Source organism: Theropithecus gelada, chromosome 1 (genome assembly GCF_003255815.1).
Source record: "Theropithecus gelada isolate Dixy chromosome 1, Tgel_1.0, whole genome shotgun sequence".
NCBI classification, from domain to species: Eukaryota; Metazoa; Chordata; class Mammalia; order Primates; family Cercopithecidae; genus Theropithecus; species Theropithecus gelada.
The window spans coordinates 68,384,292-68,407,138 of NC_037668.1; the positions used below are offsets into that span (position 1 = coordinate 68,384,292).

General features: G+C 44.3%; 2 protein-coding genes across 5 annotated transcripts in view; one reads left to right on the plus strand and one right to left on the minus strand.

Annotated features, from left to right (window-relative positions):
- Positions 1–10,486: 10,486 nt before the first annotated feature.
- LOC112625113 lies at positions 10,487–11,377 on the minus strand. The gene has a single exon (XM_025386330.1). It carries the CDS (start codon positions 11,130–11,132, stop codon positions 10,746–10,748), a length of 387 nt encoding a protein of 128 aa, XP_025242115.1. The 5' UTR covers positions 11,133–11,377; the 3' UTR covers positions 10,487–10,745.
- Positions 10,698–22,847, plus strand: part of NFYC (nuclear transcription factor Y subunit gamma) — an 80,366-nt gene continuing 68,216 nt past the window's right edge. For 3 of the 4 annotated variants that reach the window (XM_025386307.1, XM_025386315.1, XM_025386322.1), the window contains exon 1: positions 10,698–10,990. The gene's annotated coding sequence lies outside the window, so the exon portion shown is untranslated. The remainder of the gene's footprint in view (positions 10,991–22,847) is intronic. The other variant, XM_025386290.1, reaches the window with a different exon arrangement.

Consider the following 22,847-nt stretch of genomic DNA (forward strand, 5'->3'; position numbering starts at 1 on the left):
CACCATGCCGGCCTCATATAAGGCGGAAATATTGAGATTGAACTTGATTAAGTGACTTGCCCAAGGTCACAGAGCAGGTTGATGGCTGAGTAGGATCTATAAGGCTTACAATTGAGGATCACACTTAATGTTTACAGTCGTTTTCTCAAGACCTGCCTAACCCTATTTTGTACACTGCTAGCCAAGGCAAGGGACCTTGAAGAAAAGTCGTGTTTCTTACATGTATGGCCCTATGGTGCCTGCAGGGATCATTCTTAATCTTAACCTGTATCCCCTACAGAGACTTAACTGTCCCACAGTGGCTTGTGAAGCACCAGGCGGTCACAGAAGTAAGCTAGGTTGGATATAAGGCTTTCATTACTGTTCCGTGGGTAGTGGCAAGAATAAATTCTGTTGGAAAACACTGTTTTCTTGTTTTTCTTACAGACCACTTGTCCGAAGACAGAAACGGTTGAGAATCATCAGTCTATCCCTCTTTCAGTATCTCTAAAAAAAAGGAAGCAGGGCCAGGTGCGGTGGCTCACGCCTATAATCCCAGCACTTTGGGAGGCCAAGGCAAGTGGATCACTTGCGGTCAGGAGTTCAAGACTGGCCTGGCCAACATGGTGAAACCCCGTCTCTACTAAAGATACAAAAATGAGCTGGGTGTGGTGGCGCACGCCTGTAATCCCAGCTACTAGGGAGGCTGAGGCAGGAAAACCGCTTGAACCCGGCAGGTGGAGGTTGCAGTGAGCTGAGGTTGTGGCTTCCTTGGACTAGGCAACCCCACCTTTGGCTTCACACCCCATGACTGACCATGGTTCTGATTTTTTTGGCTTGACCTTGGAACTCTATCTTCACGACATACTTTTGAGTTCTCGCTCCCCATGTGACCAACAGGATTAAGAGACAAGGTAACTTTTGCATTCCCATTCTCTCCCTGCCTGGGGTCCCCCTCCAGAGGAAAGGAATTTAGCCCATGTACAAAAGGTAGATGGATAGCTGGTCTGGATTTTAAACAATCACACTTTTAACATTTCTCTGTCTTAATTCACTCATAGTCCCCTAATTGCCAAATCCAAATGATTCTTTGATCCTTTGCAGATCTTTTTTTTTTTTTTTTTTTGAGACAGAATCTTGCTTTGTCAACCAGGCTGGAGTATAGTGGTGCAATCTCGGTTCACTGCAACCTCTGCCTCCCAGGTTCAAACGATTCTCCTGCCTCAGTCTCCCGAGTAGCTGGGACTACAAGCGCCCACCACCACACCCAGCTAATTTTTGTATTTTTATAGAGATCGGGTTTCACCACGTTGGCCAGTCTGGTCTTGAACTCCTGACCTCGTGATCTGCCTGCTTTGGCTTCCCAAAGTGCTGGGATTACAGGCATGAGCCACTGTGCCTGGCCGAACTTTTGCAGATCTTTTGTCTCTTTCTCTCTTTGTGGTATTACATACAACTTGCTTTGCATCTTTCTCCTCTCTAGCTCAGAGAGGTTAAGTAAATGGAATGGGGACTCGAACTCAGTTCAGACTAACTTGAAAGCACATGCTACAGACAATATTCCATGCTGCTTCCCAAAGTAGACCAATAGTTCAGACCTATGCTATCTAATATGCAGTCATTAGCTACATGCTATAGTTTGAATGTCCCTCCAAAACTCATGTTGAAATTTAATTGCTATTTTAACAATGTTGAGAGGTGGAACACTTAAGAGGTGATGAGGTCACGAGGGCTCTGCCATCATAAATGGATTAACGCACAGGAATGAGTTAGTTATGGAGGGAGAAGACCCCTGATAAAAGGATACGTTTGGCCCCTACTCCCTCTCTCTGTCTCACATGCACACTTACTAACCATATAATATCTTCTGCCATGTTATGGTGTGGCAAGAAGGCCCTCACCAGATGTCGAGCAAATGCTGGTGCCATGCTCTTGGGCTTTCAAGCCTCCAGAACCATGAGCCAAATAAATTTCCTTTCTTTATAAATTACCCAGTCTTTGGTATTTTGTTATAGCAGCAGAAAACTAACTAAGATACTACATGTAGCTATTTAAATTTAAATAAAATGAAATTAAAAATTCAATTTCTTGGTTGCACTAACCATCTTTCAAATGCTTGACAGCCACATGTGGCTAGTGGCTACTATATTGAACAGCACAGATATAAAGCATTTCTACCACGCAGAAAGCTCTGTTGGATAGTGTTGGTTTGGATAAAGGCTCTGTCCTCTGACCTCTTTACCCTCTTTCCCTTTATTTATTCTCAGGAAGTGGACAGACATTGTTTAGTCTGTCTAATCCTTTACTCCTACTTTTCTGAGAACTGTTACTCTATCCCCCACCCTCCAACATTACCTTCATTCATAGAGTTACAGTGGACACAACCATTTTTATGCATGACCCTGTCCCCTTTTCCATAATATTACTTGATTCAGTGGTGGACATTTGGCCAAAGTTAGCTCTAACAAGAGCTCTTCCTCCCAGAAATTTGGAATTGAGCCTAAGAATCTAGTCACCTGGATGATTTTTTGAATGGAGGCAACTTGGGACTCATTGGTTACCATGTTTTATATGACATGGATTGGGAAAACTGGTCTTCAGAATGACAAAGCAATGACAAATGGTTACACATATTGGGGAAAGTTGTATCTAGGTGTTCAAAGGATGTCAGGGCTCTGTCTCTGTCTGAATTCTGCCTTCCTCTGTGATGCCTTCGTTCTCAGACAGGCTCTTTCCATGAAGCAAGAATAATGGCTGCCCTCAGTTCCTCATAGCTCAAGATCTCCAGAAGAAAAATCCTGTCTTTCCTATATTTCAAATCTTTAGGAGGGCTTTGCTTAGCTTAGTTTGGGTGATGTGCCCATCTCTTCAAAAACTGTGATCTGTTTCAGCAAGGTTTCCAAGAAAACAAAGCCTGAAGGAGGGATTAAGTGCTGAAGTTTTATGTGAGGGGCACAGCCCTGGAGTAGTGAGAATTAGGGATAAGAGAAAGTGGGAAAGGATGAGAAGCAAGGGAAGGAAATGTTTGCTGGCTCTTCACACTGAGCTGTAGCTAGTCTCTTGACAGGCAGAATGTCGCTCTAGACAGGCTGTATGGAGAAATTTTATCTTGAAACAGTCCATTAGAGGAAGGAAGGGAAGAGTGGATTGTTATAGCCAGCTCCTTCCTGTCTCCCATTGATCAGTTTGCTCTGTGGGTAGCTAAATCCTCTGTAGTAGGTTGCTTCATTAGCCCCTTCAGCAGCTTTTCAGGAAGCCAAATCCCACGCTCTGTGAGGTGGTGCTTCATCAGGGTGTGGAAGTTGCAGGAGAAGCCATAGACTCCATGTTTGTAACTAGTTGGCCTCAAGCAACAGAACTGTGAGACCTTGCTTAGATTTGGTCAGCTATGTCTGTTGTTGAGGTGGACCAAGTGGCTAATTGTTTGGGAGCCAAATTATCCTGAGAGACTATGAGGAGGCACTGGGCCAAGATGTGGGGAGATTGTTGATTGGTCAGACTGGGTCATGTTCCTACTCCTGTGGCTAATGGGGTACAGAAGATGTGCTATGGTAGGATGCATCCTGTCCTCTTTCCCCTCATTAACATGTTCAGATTCTCAGGAAATCAAATGCCAAGACAGAATAAAATGCAAGACATTTATTATGAAAAACACCTGTGAGAGGAAATGGAAGGGTATGACTGAGAGAGCCATCGCACAGTGACGCAGGCCTAACCCTGAGTGAAGGACGGAGGGAAGGTGTTCAAGGTGAAGTGTCTCAGACTGCAGTAAAGTTCTAACGAAAGTTTGGCAAAGCCACTTAGGAGTCCTTGGGTCAAAGTCATCCATCAGAAGAGTATCACTTATCCCAGGAACAGTCCTGTCCTAAAATCCCCGCTGGGCTCAGTTATTGGCTAGAAGCAGGGTATGGGAAGTAAGACCTTGGAGTAAAGGGCAATGGATTTCAAAGCTCAGGATGGATTTCAGAACTCAGCAGCTGGACTGTTGCTAAATTACAATTTCTCCAGTCAGAGATCTGAGAAGCACATTCTCATGGCCACACACCCTCCCAGCCTAGCCAATATAGAGATGAAGAAGGATAAATTCTATAATCTTTTTTGTTGTTGTTTTTTAAAGTATGCTGGGCACAGTGGCTCATGCCTGTAATCTCAGCACTTTGGGAAGCTGACACAGGAGGGCAGATTACCTGAGGTCAGGAGTTTGAGACCAGCCTGGCCAACATGGTGAAACCCCGTCTCTACTAAAAATACAAAAAATTAGCTGGGTGTGGTGGTGGGCACCTGTAATCCCAGCTACTCGGGAGGCTAAGGCAGAAGAATAGCTTGAACCTGGGAGGCAGAAGTTGCAGTGAGCCGAGATCACCCCACTACACTCCAGCCTGGGTGACAAGAGTGAAACTCTGTCTCAAAAGAAAAAAAAGTAGAGTGCCATTATCAGTTGAAAGGGCAAGGGGTATTCAGCAGGCAAAACAACAAATGTCCACCCCACAGCTTACAATGTGCCACTTGTAATTCAAACTCTATATATCCAAACCCGAACTCATGACTTCTTCATACCCTGACTCTTCATCTGAAGACTACCATCCTCCCAGGTGTGACACATGGGAGTCATATTAAACACCTTAATTTGGCCGGGCATGGTGGCTCATGCCTGTAATCCCAGCACTTTGGGAGGCTGAGGCAGGTGGATCACGAGGTCAGGAGATTGAGACCTTCCTGGCTAACACGGTGAAACCCAACCCGTCTCTACTAAAAAAATACAAAGAAATTAGCCGAGCGTGGTCGTGGGCGCCTGTAGTCCCAGCTACTAGGGAGGCTGCTGCAGAAGAATGGCATGAACCCAGGAGGCGGAGTTTGCAGCGAGCCGAGATTGCACCACTGCACTCCAACCTGGGTGACAGAGTGAGACTCCGTCTCAAAACAAACAAACAAACAAACAAAAAAACCTTAATTTTCTTGTTCCCCAACCCTCAATAGCTAGTCAATGGTCAAGGCCTTACAATCTTTCCTTGGCAGTATCACCTCAGCATTTGTATCCTCTTCCCTCATTCTCACTGCGGCTGATGTGTTCAGGCCCTCACCCTCATTGTATCTTGCCTAAATTATTGTGAAAGTCTCCACACGGTCATTCTGCCACTCTGTTCCATCTTACTTTCTTTTCCAGATTGCTTTTAAGCATAGTTTTGATCATGTCACTATCTTTTGTAAAACCTTCTACCATTGGGAATGTAAAATGGTATGATGCTACGGAAAACAGTATGGTGGCTCCTCAAAAAACACAAAAGCAAACAAAAAAACAAACATAGAATTACCATATAATCCAGCAACTTCACTTCTGGGTATATACCCCAATCAATCAAAAGCAGGGACTCCAGCAGATATTTGTATACTAATGTCCACAGAAGCATCATTCATAGTGGCCAAAAGGTGAAACTAGAATGGTGATTACCAGAGGCTGGGGGAAAAGAGGATAGTGTGTTAGTGTTTAAAGAATACAGAGTTTCAGTATGGGGTAATGACAAATTCTGCTGATGGATGCACAACAACATGAACAGGCTTAATGTCACTGAAATGTATACTTCAAGATGGTTAAACTTAGGCCAGGGGCAAGGCAGTGGCTCACGTCTGTAATCCCAGCACTTTGGGAGGCCAAGGCAGGTGGATCACCTGAGGTCAGGAGTTCCAGACCAGCCTGACCAATATGATGAAACCCTGTCTCTACTAAAAATACAAAAATTAGCCAAGCCTGGTGGCATGTGTCTGTAATCCCAGCGACTCGGGAGGCTGAGACAGGAGAATCGCTTGAACTCGAGAGGCGGAGGTTGCAGTGAACCGAGATTGCACCATTGCACTCCAGCCTGAGCAACAAGAGCAAAACTCTGTCTCCTAAATAAATAAATTAGATGGTTAAACTTGTTTAAAAGCAAAACAAAAAACTTCTACCACTCACTTCCCATAGCAAAAAATAAAGCCCAAGAGCCTTAATTTGACCATAATAATGTATTTTTCCATATGATTCTTCTTGCGTTCCCTCTTACTCTGTGCTTCCTCAACTGATCCCTCGCTTCTTCTATTTGCTTTAGTGGCTGCCTACACGTCTTCCCTAATTCTACTCATTTTTCAAGACCCAGTTGAAATGTCACATCCTTGCAAATCTTTCCCGAACTGCTCCCACTATTTCACACTAAGTGGAAGTAAGCACTCCCTTTTTGAACTCCAGCAGCACATGAACTATATCTTTTAGTGCTGCCTTTTTTTTTTTTTTTTTTTTTTTTGAGACGGAGTCTCGCTCTGTCACCTAGGCTGGAGTGCAATGGCACGATCTCGGCTCATTGCAACCTCTGCCTCCCGGGTTCAAGTGATTCTCCTGCCTCAGCCTCCTGAGTAGCTGGGATTATAGGCACATGCCACCACGCCCAGCTAATTTTTGTATTTTTAGTAGAGATGGGGTTTTACCATGTTGATCAGGCTGGTCTCGAACTCCTGACCTCATGATCTGCCCATCTTGGCCTCCCAAAGTGCTGGGATTACAGGTGTGAGCCACTACGCCTGGCCAGCGCTGCTTTCCTTTTAGGCCAAAGGCACACAATGAGATAGAAAGGTGTGGCTTAAGGAAGTCCAGCTGGCTGTCTAGACAGGTCCCGTTATACAGTGCTATAACCTTATGGAAATTACCATGATAGAAGAACTGATGTTTAACCTTGCAAACTCAGAAACCTAATTTTAATAGTAAGCAGAAAGTTGAACCATTTCCTGGAGGTGGGGGGTGTCTTATATTTGCTAAGCTCACAGAAACTTTTATATAAAGAGGAATCTGATTAGTTACAATGAAAAACACAATTATCAAAAGAACTAGAATCCTCTAGGTGGCAGATCACTTAATTCTGTTCCTATCGCCAAGACACTTGCTGGGTGAACATAGAGGAAAGCATGATCTTTTTTTTTTTTTTTTTTTTTTTTGAGACGGAGTCTTGCTCTGTCGCCCAGGCTGCAGTGCAGTGGCACAATCTCAGCTCACTGCAATCTCCACCTCCCGGGTTCACACCATTCGAGGAAAGCATGATCTTAAGAAGCATTTCTTAGCTGAGGCAGTCTGAGATATTCCCATCCACTACAGAGATGATATGGACAAGGAAATCCTAATGCTCAGTGTGGTTTAACTGAGATGAGGCTTAGAGGGGCAATGGTAGTGCTAGCCTTTGTGACTGCCTTGTTTTGGACTGCCATGGCTGAGCAAGTCCTTTTGTTCACAGACTTTCTCCAAACAGGGAGAATCCAAACAGAATGGCTGACAGGATTGATTAGGTTCCATTTATTAAATTACAATCATATCTGGCGTCTTCAGATTCCTCCCATACGCCCTTGATCAGAGTTTGTTTTTTTTTTTTTGGTCATGTTTGTAAAAAAGGTCTTGGCTTGGGCGCGGGTGGCTCAAGCCTGTAATCAAAGCACTTTGGGAGGCCAAGACGGGCGGATCACGAGGTCAGGAGATCGAGACCATCCTGGCTAACACAGTGAAACCCTGTCTCTACTAAAAAATACAAAAAACTAGCCGGGCGAGGTGGCGGGCGCCTGTAGTCCCAGCTACTCGGGAGGCTGAGGCGGGAGAATGGCGTGAACCTGGGAGGCGGAGCTTGCAGTGAGCTGAGATCCAGCCACTGCACTCCAGCCTGGGCGACAGAGCGAGACTCCATCTCAAAAAAAAAAAAAAAAAAGTCTTGGCTTACCCCCATTGATAGCTAATTTCATGGCTGTATTAGTCTGCTTCGCTAGCATGTTATGCTGCAACAACAACGAAAACAATCTCAGTGGCTTACAAAAAAGGTTTATTTATTGTGCACACAACATTACAGGTTATGTGTGTCAGCTGTGGCTCCACACATCTTCACTCTGGGACCAAAGCTGAAGAGGTAGCTCTATTTAGGACATGCCGCTCTTGTGTCAGAGGAAAGATAATATGGCAAAATCATAAGATAGCTCATAATTTCTGCTCAGAAGTGGTTCATGTCATTTCTTTCTTTTTTTGAGACAGAGTCTTGCTCTGTCGCCCAGGCTGGAGTGCAGTGGCGCAATCTTTGCTCACTGCAATCTCCGACTCCCAGGTTCAAGTGATTCTCCTGCCTCAGCCTCCCAAGTAGCTGGGATTGCAGGCACACGCCACTACACCCAGCTAATTTTTTCATTTTTAGTAGAGACAGGGTTTCATCATCTTGGCCAGGCTGGTCTTGAACTCCTGACCTCGTAATCCACCCACCTTGGCCTCCCACCGTGCCTGGACGGTTTATGCCATTTCTACCGATATTTCATTGGTCAAAACAAGGCCAAGCTTGACGACATTAGGGTGAGAAGTCTTTCACCCTCATCTCCTAGGGACAGGCCAGATAGCAAGGGCTTTAGAAAGGGAAGGGCAGAGGCTATTGATAATACAGACAATAGCAAGGACTAATATTAGGCTTATATGTACCAGTTGACTGTTATCAGTTATAACATTGACTATTAAAATACTGAAATACTCTAGTACTATCTGGTAAATAGCTGCTGTCCCAAACCTCCGGACCACCCCCTTTCCCTGGGATCCCCTGGGACTTACTAGTCACAAACCAGCAACTGAAGGGTTAACACCTAGCACACAGGGATACCTCCAGGATCCTAGCTGCATTTCTAATTCTGCTTCCTCTATGCTTGTGCACTACTTGTTGTTAAATATATTTAGTATCAATCTTAGCTAATTTCCTCTATGTAGATTTTTATTTCTGAGGGCAACCCAATTTCCAGGCTCTTGGAAGGAAATGGACTGCACTCCCTAAGTGTGGTCAATACTTAATTATAACAATAATCACAAATAATAACTTGCGCTGCTTCATTGTCTGCTTCATTGTAACTAAATGTACATTTTTACATTTCTTTGGCAAGCATAGTATATGCAATAATTACTCAATAAATATCTGTAGAGACTTACCTCACCTTTTTCCATTAGCTACATCTGTCTCTACAATCTCAACATACTATTTTCTTATTTGGAGTCTTCCTGTTTTTAATTTTATGTCATTTCTCACGTCTGAAAATGTCATTATAAGTAACTTTTTTTTTTCTGAGACAGGGCCTTGCACTGTCGCCCAGGCTAGAGTGCAGCGAGACGCTCACAGCTCTTATCAGTAACTTCTTTACAACACTTCTGCAATTTAGGAAGCACTCTCACATTATTTCATTCACTCTCCCCAACATTACCAAGAGTGAGGAATTAGATCTTTTTATAGATGAAGGAATTGGGACTCCCTGAAGTCAACTGTCTCATAGTTACATTTTGTTCATTCATTCATCAAATATTGAGTGCCTGATGTGAGATTTACTGAAATTAGATTTGAGAACAATTTTCCTGAATTCAAGTCAAGGGTTTATTCCACTATTCTCAATTACTTTATCACTAGGGTTATAAACCCAAAGAAACTGAGTAACAGTGTGATTTTGTTGAGGACCCACGCAACATTAGTCTCAGAAAGGCTCCAATGTCATTTGTAAAATTCAAGGTTACCATCAGCAGAGGCAGTCATTCCTCTCAGGGCTTGTTACCTAATGCACTAACTCTCATTGCAGGTAATTCCATTCAAGACACATTTGATGACTGTATCTACAGGTTTTGAAGTTGTTCATATTGGGTTTCGACACTTACTAGCTGTGGGGCCTTAGATCCAATCACTTAAACCTTTTTGAGTTTCAGTTTTATCATTTGTAAAAGATATAATCCTGATGCCTTTGGACCAAGTGGTCATGGAAATGAAGAGAGATAAGTATTTAAAAGTCCATGCTCATAGTAGCTGTGGTTTCCAACTGCGTGATGAAGTTTTTTTTTTTTTTTTTTTTTTTTTGAGACTGAGTCTGGCTCTGTCGCCCAGGCTGAAGTGCGGTGGCCGGATCTCAGCTCACTGCAAGCTCCGCCTCCCGGGTTCACGCCATTCTCCTGCCTCAGCCTCCCGTGATGAAGTTTTAAAATCTGCATTCAAATGAGAACAACTATGTCGACGTAAAGTTACAAGCCAACTATTCTTGGTAAGCATTGTTCTTTATTCTGGAGAATATCACTTTACAGTTTGGTGTTAAATGCTCTTTTATAAATTTAAGGTGCCAGTAGCTGTCTACTTGAACGGCATGTGCCGTCGTCCCAGCGCTTTGGGAGGCCGAGGCGGGCGGATCACGAGGTCAGGAGATCGAGACCATCTGGCTAACACAGTGAAACCCCGTCTCTACTAAAAATAATAATAATAATAAAAATTAGCCGGGCATGGTGGCGGGCGCCTGTAGTCTCAGCTACTCGGGAGGCTGAGGCAGGAGAATGGCGTGAACTCGGGAGGCGGACCTTGCAGTGAGCCGAGATCACGCCACTGCACTCCAGCCTGGGCGACAGAGCAAGACACCATCTCAAAAAAAAAAAAAAAAAAAAAAAATTTGGCATGCCATGTCGACCTTCATCCCCCAGTTCTTTCTCCCCAAATTAAAAACACGAATACGCACATACGCCCCTCCTTAGTTCCTAAAGTTCAAGGGCACGCGCACACACCTACTTATCTTTTAACATTCAAGCTCGCACCAAAGACAGATCCACAAGGGTGGGAAGCGTGCTGGAGGTCACCTGGCAGCGCCTCCAGATCCCCGAAAGGGGGCGGGGTCAAAACTCTGAGATCTCGAGCTTCCGAAAGAGGGCGGTGTTAAACTCCCAGCTCTCATTCCGCTTCACTCTGTCGTCGCCCCTTCCCAATTCTCGCGAGACCTCAAGCAGCAGCGCTTCTGCGCGCTGCACGATACTGGGAGTCCAGGCGCCAGGGGAGGGGGAGGGGAAAAGCGGAGACGGTGCAAACGGCGTGGCCGCCATCTTGCTTGTGCCCCCGCTTCGCGCGCGCTCCGTTCTCCGTGACGCACGCTTCCCCCTCCCCTCCGCCGTGCCTGGGCCTCTGCATTGCCCGACTCCGAAGGAGCGCGGGGGCGGCTCCTACTCTTCCTGGACTCCTGAGCAGAGGCGTGTGAGTGTGCGGGAGGTTCTGTGCGAGGGTGATAGGGGAGCGGCGACGGGGGGAGGGGCAGCGCTTCCCGCCTTCGCCAGAGACCTCACTTCCTCGCGCGGCCGCTGCTGTAGCTCGGTCCGGCCTGCTCGCCGCCATGTTGTGCTCTTGCCTGGCCCGCCGCTGTAGCCGCCGCCGCGCTCGTGTGGTCCGTGTGCCTCGTCGGCCCGGCCCGCGGGCTTTCTCCCATTGGCGGAAGGCGACGGCGGGGGGGCTCGCTCGTGATTGGTCGGTGGCGGGGAGGCCGCGGACCTGGCACCTTATTGGTCGCGCCGGCTCCGGCCTAGGGGGTGATGAAGGAATCTGAGGCTGCGGGGATGCGCGCGTCCTGGGCTAGGGCAGCTGGGGCAGTGACCCCCTGCGGCGCAGGCGTGGGGTTGCGGCAGGAGGGCGAGCCTAGAGGCTTTAAGGGGAAAGAGAGGGTGATGGCCTGGCGGGTACTGTGGGGGTCGCTTAGGCCACGGCCTGGAATGGGGGACACTCACTTTCAGAGGTGCTTTTCCTGATACATGTATGGCGCAAGATGGGGGTGTGCAGGCCCTCACGGTTCCAGGCCTGGAAACACCGAAACCCAAGTGACAGGGTCAGAGGATCTGAGATCCTCTCGAAGGGATGCTAGTGTGACCTAGTTTGGAAGTGGCCCTGAAATCCACTGTGTGAGTGCATGGTGTAGGAAGAGAGGCATCAGGGCTAGGGGCATAGCTGAACGGTAGAATCAGATCAGGGATTTTGCTGGAGAGTGCAAGCATTTAAACACTGAGGTTTTGGTGGAGCCCTGGAGTCCAGAGTCAACGGACCTGGGATGTGATGTGAGGAGCAAGTAAACCGAGAGAGGGATCCTGTTGATAGGTGTGCTCTGTCCGAGCCTAGGAGGCACAGCATTAAGTAGTGTCAGATTTAAAGTGACTAAGTCTGATATAGGAAGGATTTTAGGGAATATTTTCGGACTGGGGAAGTGTATTAATAGAGCAGTTATAGATTTTGAGTCTCAGGACCATACAAGTAGTTTTGAGATATTGTATATGAAATTTGCTGCTCTGGGAAGGATACAGGTCATGGCTGAGTTTCCAAAGCTACATTAGCAAATATTAGGTACTTGGTAGTTATTTGTTGAGTAAATATTGTTAGGTTCCCCTTTAAGGGAAAGGGAGCTAGCCAGAAATTTTGAGTCTTGATTTATTTCTTTGTATATGTGCCTAGAAAGTACACCCACTCCCATGTGTACTTTGATTTTTTTGTTTGTTTTTTCAAATAAATAGCTCCAAACCAAAAAAAGCCAGTGCATAGCTTCTTAAGGAACAGGACTTGTCAACACTTTCTGGTTTATATTCAAAAAGTTTTTATTCCAATCCAGAGTCATTCCAGTCAACTTGTTGGGGATATGTTCCTTTTCTGCTGAATCTGAATCATAGTTACTTGTATTGCTTTACATTTGCTCCTTCCAATGTGTGAGGGCCATGGAAACACATTTATGTTAAACCTCTGTGTTTTCCTAATTCGTTTTTCCTTGTTTTTGTTAGGTAGTCCTTTTTAGCTTTAGATGGTACTCTTTTGTTTTCATACCAATTTCAAGAAACTCCTATCGTTTTCAAATTTAGTCAGTTTTGTGTGAATGCAACTACATTTTCTGGAGAAGGGAATTGATAAGCAGAAGAAGAGAATTGCTATTTTGGGGCACATTTTAACACCAGTAGGTAGGCATTATCATCCCCATATTGTAGATGAGGAAACTGAGGATCAGAGAGGTTAAGTAGCTTGTCTATTGTCACTCAGTAAGTGGTTGAGCTGGAATTCAAACCCAGGTTGCCTCATGCCAGAGACTGTAATTTTATCGGCTACATTAGCTGTCAACATAAACCTGACTAATCAAACTTCCAGATAATTTTATATTTCCAAATGGATCATCTACTTTGATTTCTGGGTGTTTAGAGTGTATTAAATGGAAGACTATAATTCGTAAGAATTTGTTGTGCTGCTTCAAGATTCAGACCACAGAATTGTAACCATATAGAATATGGGTTCTTCAGCTAGGTATTCAAATTGTACTCCTTGGCTTCTATTGTGAAAGGGAAGATTTACAAAGTAAATTGCTGCATTTTTCCTGAATCCAGGTAGATAATGGGGAAGAATATGTACAGAAACTTGAAGAGTGCATTCCTTAAAACCAAGCTTCAGAATATTACAGATAGTCTTCTGTGTATGGAGGTAATTTATGCCAAGCGGCAAGGAACTACCAAGTGCATAGTGTAAGGAGCTCACTGGAGAGGTTTTTCAAACATCACCAGTTCCTTAGGGTGTCCCCAAATACGAGGACCTATTCAAAGGCCTAGTACTTTCTTCAGACTGTGGGATATTGATTCTAGGATATGCTTATCCTGAAGAATGTGTAAAAGTAAGACTGGATAGGACAAAATATTTGCAGTTCCAGTTTTGCATGGAAACCTTTACATCAGAGTTTGAGAGGAGACCAGTGAGTTGGAAATCTTAATTGCTTTATGTCTTGATGTGCTTAGGTGAAGCCCTCCCTCGTCTTTATTTACAATAATATTTCACTGTGGAAGAGAGAGGCAAAGCTACAAGTGAAAATAGGGTTTGCCTTGCATTTCGTACATTGGTCATTTCAGGCTCATTTGGCTCAGTCATCAAGTTAACCAAATATGAAGAATGCTGTAGATCTATTATGATTTAGTTTCTTTTTTACTAAGGCTAGACAAGGTGATAAAAATGAGCGTATATGTACACCTTTTTTATTCAGCAGGCATTTCTGGAGCAACCTGCCCTTCAGCATTGGTGACCACCTTCATTCCATGTTAGCCCCTTACACCCGTGGCCACCTTGTTAAGATATGGAATTGACCACTCTAGAAATCTTGAACTCTCAGGAAATCTCAGTAGATCTGAGTTTATGTTGAAAACTTGTGAACCTCAGGTTTTTCTTCAAGCAGAAATTAAGCTGTATGCTTTATAGGCTGTGTCTATGGAATCTTATTTAATTCTTATGACAAATTATTCTGTTATCTCATTTATACTTACACATTTTTTCTTTGGTCAAAACTACTAGAGACTGGGTGCAGTGGCTCATGCCTCTGATCCCAGCATTTTGGGAGGCCGAGGCAGGTGGTATTTGAGGTCATGAGTTTGAGACCAGCCTCGCACACGTGATGAAACAAAATTACAAAAATACAAAAAATAGCCTGGCATGGTGGTGGGCGCCTGTAATCCCAGCTACCTGGAAGACTGAGGCAGGAGAATTGCTGGAACCCGGGAGGCGGAGGTTGCAGTGAGCTGAGATTGTGTCACTGCAATCCAGCCTGAGCAACAGAGCGAGACTCATCTCCCAAAAAATAAATAAAAATCCCCAAACCGTACTAGAGAAGATTTTACAAGGCATTTTTATCCCCTTTTAGTTTCAGAGAAATGTAAGGCAAAGCGAAATGAGGATTCAGACCACAGAATTGTAACCATATATGGGCTCACCCCATTCTGTGTTAGGGAGCTATGCTGAGAGTCTTGTTTTGGGTTTTGTTTTTTGGGAGTTTTACTCTGTCACCCAGGCTGGAGTGCAGTGACGTGATCTTGGCTCACTGCAACCTCTGCCTCCTGGGTTCAAGCGATTCTCCTGCCTCAGCTTCCCAGGTAGCTGGGATTACAGGCATGCACCACAACACCCAGCTAATTTTTGTATTTTTAGTAGAGATGGGCTTTCACCATGTTAGCCAGGCTGGTCTTGAACTCCCGACCTCACGTGATCCACCTGCCTTGGCCTCCCAAAGTGCTGGGTTTACAAGTGTGTGCCACCATGCCCAGCCAAGCTATACTGGGTGTCTTTTTGAGGTAATTTTGAAATTTACATCTTTTAGTTCAAAGGTACTGAGCCACTAGGATCTATGAATCAAACGCAGGGATACTACAGTTACTACTTTTATTGAATGCTTACATTGTACCAGCTAGGATATAAATGTATTATGTATATCCTCATATACTATGAGGTAGATAATATAGTCACCCTCATTTTTACATGTGAGGAAACTGAAAAGTAATTTGCTTAAGGTCTCACAGCCAGTAAGTAACAGAGCCCAGATTCAGACACAGACACAGATTTGTAATTCTTTTTTTTGTTGTTGTTGTTGTTTTTTGAGACGGAGTCTCGCCCTGTTGCTCGGGCTGGAGTGCAATGGCGTTATCTTGGCTCACTGCAACCTCCGCCTCCTAGGTTCAGGTGATTCTCTTGCCTCAGCCTCCTGAGTAGCCGGGATTACAGACGCCTGCCACCATGCCTGGCTAATTTTTTGTATTTTTAGTAGAGATGGGGTTTCACTATGTTGGCCAGGCTGGTCTGGAACTCCTGACCTTGTGATCCGCCTACTTCAGCCTCCCAAAGGGCTGGGATTACAGGCGTTAGCCACCGCGCCCAGCCACAGATTTGTAATTCTTATTTCTTATGTAAGTGAAGCCCTTACTCTTAAACACTGTGTTGAGACCATAGAATGTTATGGGAAAAGAAAAAAGTCCTGGCTTCTTAGCTCAGGAAGCGAACTTCAGTTCTTTCAGGTGTGTCCTTTGTACTGAGACTTCAAAAGAGTGAGATGACCTTGGCAGGGTCACTTGGCTATGCAAGGGCAGAGCCAAATCTTGCCCACATCACTGGATTTCTAGATAGGTGCTCATTCCACTGGATAGCATTGACTCTCCTGTGGAAGCATTGACTTGATGGCAGAGATGACTTTAAGTGACAAGTTTACTTTATTCATGGGAATGAGAATGGCAGAGGACATTACTAGGGTCACAAATGACCTTCTTGAGGTCAATCCTGGCCCTCAGGCATACAACCAGGAAGAACATTCCTTTGCCAGTAAGTTGTTCTTTTCCATTCTGTTTCTTGTTCTCAGAGGAAACTGGTTGTGAGTTATCTGATGTCTTACAGTCTTTCTTTTCATTTTGTTTATTCAGTTTTTCATGCATGCACTGTCACAATTTAGGAAGGCTACAAGGTCATTTTAGTGTTTTCCTGCAGAGACTCAAAGCACTCAGCATAATTTAAGTAGATTAATTGCAGGAGGAAATGGATTTTTAAAACCGGCCAAAAAGTGCCTTTGGGAGAGGACGGTATTAGTTGCGGATTGGAGTCAGACCAAGGGAAGAATTCTGTCTCTGCAATGCATTTACCCTGACTGTGCTGGGGCAGGTTCTTAACTTGTTTCTTCCTCTGTGAAGTAATGACAATAATATCTACCTTTAGAGTAGTTATGAGAAATGAATATAATAGTGTCTGGTAGATGCCTGTCACTTAGTGGACCTTAACAAGTGAGAGAACACATTTTCGTTTTAGAACAGCATGAAATCTGTCCTTTCAGCCAGTTACAGCTTCCTTGATATGGAGGGGTAAGGCCTTTTGTAATTGTCTGCTCTGTTACATACAGTACGATTTCCATATGGAGGAGCAGCCACTTGGCCTGGAAGAACTAACCTAATTTAGTTGTGCTGTTGTGGTTTAGGAGCTGATTTCCAGTGGACCAGTGTGAGGTCAGTCTCACTTTTGAATGTACAAAGTAGTAGGATCATTTGTTTCAGGGGAAGGTTGTTTCCTGATCTCTTTGGTTCATCCCCAAGTGTTGAGTGGTAATGATTGTGATGAGATGAAAACTTTTTCATATTTGACAAATAGCAATGATGATTAAAGTCGGAGCAACCAGTGTTTTCGTTCTGACCAGAAGGAGAGGTTTGCATTATAGTCATTTAAAATTTTTGTAACTGTAGAAATTATCAGTTGAAGTAGGACTGTTGGTTTGGTTTGTGTGATTTGTAGTCACTTGAGTAACATTTTCTTTGAAGTAAGCAGGAAGACAGTATTGCGGAATGGTTCAGGAAAAATCTCTCTGCCTGTAGAAAATTTTGCCAGATTGCAGGAGTTGTTGCACCCTTCCCACACTTCTCCATGTGTTAGCAGTGATGTACCTGAGAGCTGTGAGACAGCACCTATACTCATTTTCAGTATTGGAGTTGTATTTTCCATTTTGTTATTTTCAGATCTCCAGATAGTTTACTTCCACATCCAGTACTTAGTGAGAGCTTTCTGTTGTATAAACTTGTAGTTTAGAGAGCTCAACTAGAGTCTAATCTTTGCATTTGAATGTTTCCCGTAGAATATGTTTAAAATAAAGGTCGAAATACCCATGTCTGGTCAGGCACGGTGGCTCACCCCTGTAATCCCAGCACTTTGGGAGGACAAGGCTGGCAGATCACCTGAGGCCAGGAGTTTGCAACCAACCTGGCCAACATGGTGAAACCCCGTTTCTACTGAAAATAGAAAAATTTGCCAGGCATGGGGGCAGACACCTGTAGTCCCAGCTACTCGGGAGGTTGAGGCAGGAGAATGGCTTGAACCCAGAGGCGGAGGTTGCAGTGAGCTGAGATCATGCCACTACACTCCAGCCTGGGCAACAGAGCGGGATTCCCTCTTTAAAAAAAAAAATTCCTTATTGAAGGTACTATATATAAGGTGTCCTATTTAAATGAATACCATTCATTCATTCATTTATTTGCTGGAGTCACTCTGTCGCCCAGGCTGGAGTGCAGTGACATGATCTCAGCTCACTGCAACCTCTGCCTTTTGGGTTCAAGTGATTCTCCTGCCTCAGCCTCCTGAGTTGCTGGGACTACAGGTGCATGCCACCATACCTGGCTAATTTTCATATTTTTTGTAGAGACAGGGTTTCACCGTGTTGGCCAGGCTGGTCACGAACTCCTGACTTCAGGTGATCTCCCTGCCTCAGCCTCCCAAAGTGCTGGGATTACAGAAGTGAGCCACTGCGCCCAGCCTGAATACCCTTAATTTAAAGCCAATAGTATATCCTTTGCCTGCCGGGTTCGAGCTTTAAAGTCAATAGTATATTCTTAATAAATAAGATTCAGTAATTGTCCTATTATTCTTAAATACATTCATGAGCGTGAACCATAAATAGTGATCTTGAGCAGTGTTTCGAAGTGTTTCAATAAGAGGAATGGGCCAGGCGCGGTGGCTCATGCCTGTAATCCCAGCACTTTAGGAGATTGAGGCGAGCGGATCATGAGGTCAGGAATTCGAGACCAGCCCAGCCAACATGGCGAAACTCCATCTCTACTAAAGATACAAAAAATTAGCTGGGCGTGGTGGTGGTCGTCTGTAACCCCGGCTACTCCAGAGACTGAGGCAGGAGAATCGCTTGAACCCAGGAGGCAGAGGTTGCAGTGAGCTGAGATTGCGCCGCCATTGCACTCCAGCCTCGGCGACAGGGCGAGACTGTCTCCAAAAAAAAAAGGAATGAGATGACTCCTAGGAAATGATGTTAGAGTATAGAATATTTTGTATCATGTCTTTGGCTTAAATCTATGAATTAATGAAGGTTTTCACCATCCCTAATTACTGTTACCCATGGCCTCCAGAGCTGTAAACTGTCCAGTGATCTCTATGAAGTGAGATTCTTTGCCCAGTGTTAAGAAGATATATCCCTTTGACACTGGCATGATTTGTTCATTTTAAAAGAGAAGAGAGAAAGGGCTAATAAAGTACACATTATCTGCACAGTTGACATCCTTGTCATTTTAAACTGTTTTAAAAATTATTGCTGTACCCTGAAGGTAAGTAGCACAGAATTTGCTCATTATGAAATGACAAAGTTGGGGCCTTTTAAGAAGCCAAGCATGCTTGGTTGGCAATCACTTAGGAGGCAAAGGATTGCTATTTATGGTGGTATTTAATGTCATTTTCAGTAGTACTAAGTTAAAAAGGAAAACGCCATAATGTGTGTAAAACTCTAACCATTTTGAAAGGTTGTTAGAATACAGTTGCCTATAGTCTTTTCATTCCACTAAAATTTGTAAGTTGGTTTAGAGCAGCATTTCCCAAGCTCTTCCACTGAACATTAGTTCTGTGTAGTGCTAATCAGTGTCCTTTGGGGATGAGAAGAGGATCCTTGACAAAAAATGACCAAAGTGAAATGCCTTTCTTCACTGCAGAATTATTATTCAGAGCGTTGGTGCTTATTTGTCTATGACTCTTCAGGAGGGAAGATACATTATGCAGCATTACTCAGACTTACTTGGTCATGCACTGCTGTTTGTGAGAACACCTAATAAACGTTTCATGCTATGACTGGTGTGTAGCGGAGCCCAGTTAAGCAGTTCTGGTGTAGTCTATGAATAAAAAATGAATCATTTTGCATAAGATAGCTTGGTAATCATAGGAAAGGACTTTTCTGAGAACAAGATACATCTTCAAGGTAACATAGACTCTTAGTGATAAATGTGATTTCAAAGGTCATCTAAATCCAATGGCCAATAACAATAATAATAGTAACAGGTACCATTTTTTGAGTACATGATTTTTATCAGGCACAGTGTTGTTATTTTACATGCCTTATTAACCACTGGGTCTTAGTGATTTTTAAATCTTCTTTATTTTTTATTTTAATTAATTTTTTTGAGATGGAGTCTCACTCTGTTGCCCAGGCTGGAGTGCAGTGGTGTGATCATAGCTCAGTGCAACCTTGAACTCCTGGGTTCAAGTGATCCTCCTGCCTCAGCTTTCTGAGTAGCTGGGACTACAGGTATGTAGCACCATGCCTGCCCAGCTACTTTTTTTATTATTGGTGGTGACGAGGTCTTGCTATGTTGCCCAGGCTGGTCTTAAATTCTTTAGTTCAAGTGATCCTCCCACCTTGGCCTCCCAGAGTGTTGGGATTACAAGTGTGAGCCGCCGTGCCTGGTTTATTTTTTATTTTTATTTTTTGAGATGGAGTCTCAGTCTGTTGCCCAGGCTGGAGTACAGTGGCGTGATCTCGGCTTGCTGCAACCTCTGCCTCCCGGGTTCAAGCGATTCTCCTGCCTCAGCCTCCCCAGTAGCTGGGATTACAGGCGTCTGCCACCATGACTAACTAATTTTTGTATTTTTAGTAGAGATGGGATTTCACCATGTTGGCCAGGCTGGTATCAAACTCCTGACCTCAAGTGATCTGCCCACCTCAGCCTCCCAAAGTGCTGGGATTACAGGCTTGAGCCACCACACCCAGCTTATTTTTTATTTTAGAGACAGGGTCTCGCTCTGTCCTCCAGGCTGGAGTGCAGTGGCATGTTTATAGCTCAATGTAACCCCAAACTCTTAGGCTTAAGCACTCTTCCTGCCTCAGCCTCCCAAGTAGCTAGGACTACAGGTGCATCACCACGCCTGGCTAATTTTTTATTTTTTAATTTTTGTAGAGACAGGGTCTTGCTTTGTTGTCCAGGCTGGTCTTGAACTCAGTGCCTTCACTACTGCTTTTCCAGTCACCAGATAACTTTAGCATCCTGTTTTCCACATTAGTGGTCTAGAGTGCTGCCATCCTCCCACTATGTCCCCTTCTCCAACTTGTTCTTCACATTGCACGCAATGGTAAGGAACTAAAGAGTCTTAAACATGGGGCTGGCACAATCAGAATTACACTTTAAATGTGGGATTGATTGTGCCAGTCCAGTGTTTAAGACTCATTAGTTCCTTATCATTGTCCTTAGAATAAAGTTCTAATATCTCAGCTTTGTCCAACCCTGTTTACCTTTCTTTTTTTTGAGAGGCAGTCTCGCCCTGCCACCCAGGCTGGAGTGCATTGGCACAATCTTGGCTCACTGCAACCTCTGCTTCCTGGGTTCAAGCGATTCTCCTGCCTCAGCCTCCCAAGTAGCTGGGATTACAGGTGCCCGCCGCCATGCCCGGCTAATTTTTGTATTTTAGTAGAGATGGGATTTCACCACTTTGGCCAGGCTGGTCTCAAACTCCTGACTTCAGTTGGCCTCCCAAAGTGCTGGGATTACAGGCATAAGCCACTGTGCCCGGCCTACCTTTCTAACTTTTACTTCTAGCTTCTTGCTTCTGGGCTGCTGCTATACCAAACTGTAGCCCTTTCAGGAATGTAATACTTTCTGTGAGCTTCAGGCCTTTGCACATGCAGTTCACTTTGTCTATCCTGGTTTTTATTCTTAGGATTTTAAATCTCCTAAGAAGCCTCCTCTGACCAGCCTAAAACTTAGGTGTAAGCCCTGGGGTAGGTGCTATGCTTATTTCCTCCCATAGCATTTTGCATTTGCCTGTGTTGTAACTCTTAATGTACAGCATTATGATTGCCTATTTTAACATTCCTCTTCCTTACAGTAGACTTTAATCTCCTTAAGGACAGGAACTGTGTCTTGTTTAGAATCCCCAGAGCTTATTTAGTACAATGGCTATGCTTATAATGTAAGTATTTATTGAACAAATGAAATTATCCTAAGCCCTAAAACCTTGCAAGATGTTTTAGTGCAGGAAACTGGCCTCAGTGGAGTTAAATAACTAGCATGAGGTCACTCACCTAAAAAGTGGTGAGGAGGGATTAAAATCTAAATCTGTCTAGCTGTAAAGATTGGGCTTTTTTCCCTGCTGCTGCACATGACTGCGCTCTCTCATGTTGCCTTTACACATCCCTGTCAAGTGTTCAAACAGCCCGTGCCTAACAACCCCATTCATAGCTTCTGAGGAAAGTTGTGTCATCTTTGGACAGCCCTGAGAGTTGAAGTGAGTCCTTGCAGAATAATTTCCCATCTATTGATCTTAATTTATGCTTTGGAGAATATAACCTATTTTCAAAAAACAAGTAATTCAGAATTTGTCATCTCCTTAAGGTCCATTTATTAGTTTATTTCATTCCTTCATTCACTGAGTAACCATTTACTGAGCACCAGTGCAATGTTCCTTTATTCTAATGATGTGGTCATTGCTCAGAATGTTTCTGGGCCTTTTTTGGGGATTATCTTCAGAACTTCTTTTTTTTTTTTTTTTTTTTTTTTTTGAGAGGGAGTCTTGCTCTGTCACCCAGGCTGGAGTACAGTGGCGCAATCTCAGTGCAACCTCCACCGCCCAGGTTCAAGCAATTCTCCTGCCTCAGCCTCCCAAGTAGCTGGGACTACAGGTGTGTGCCACCAAGCCTGCTAATTTTTTGTATTTTTAGTAGAGATGGGGTTTCACTGTGTTAGCCAGGATGATCTGGATCCCCTGACCTCGTTATCCGCCTGCCTTGGCCTGCCAAATTGTTGAGATTACAGGTGTGAACCACTGTACCTGGCCTATCTTCAGAACTTCTATCAGATTATTTTGAAGATGTGTGAACATAGTTTTGTTTGTTTGTTAAAACTTGAAGGTGGATTGGATTTGAGAAATAGCTACTAGTTGTTCAGGACCAAGTTGAGTGAAAGATAATGGGTCAGAAATTATAATCTGGCAGTCCTCAATTTTCTTCGATTTTCTTATAATGTTTTTTGAGATGGAGTCTCACTCTGTTGCCCAGGCTGGAGTGCAGTGGCATGATCTCAGCTCACTGCATCCTCCACCTCCCAGGTTCAAGCGATTCTCCTTCCCCAGCCTCCTGAGTAGCTGGAATTATAGGCATGCACCACCACGCCCAGCTAATTTTTGTATTTTTAGTAGAAATGGGGTTTCACCACGTTGGCCAGGCTGGTCTTGAACTCCTGACCTCAAGTGATCCATCCACCTCAGCTTCCCGAAGTGCTGGAATTACCGGCGTGAGCCACCATGCCTGGCCTATGTTTTGTTTTTTGTTTTTTGTTTTTTTTAAACTTGAACTGAAACTTGAAATAGAAAGATTTGGCATTAAAACAGTCTGTCTTTTACTTCTTAAAGAATCTGGGCTGGGTACAGTGGCTCACACATATAATCCCAGCATTTTGGGCGGTTGAGGTGGGAGGATCACTTGAGCCCAGGAGTTTGAAACCAGCCTGGGCAATATGGGGAGACCCTATCTCTATAAAAAAAATT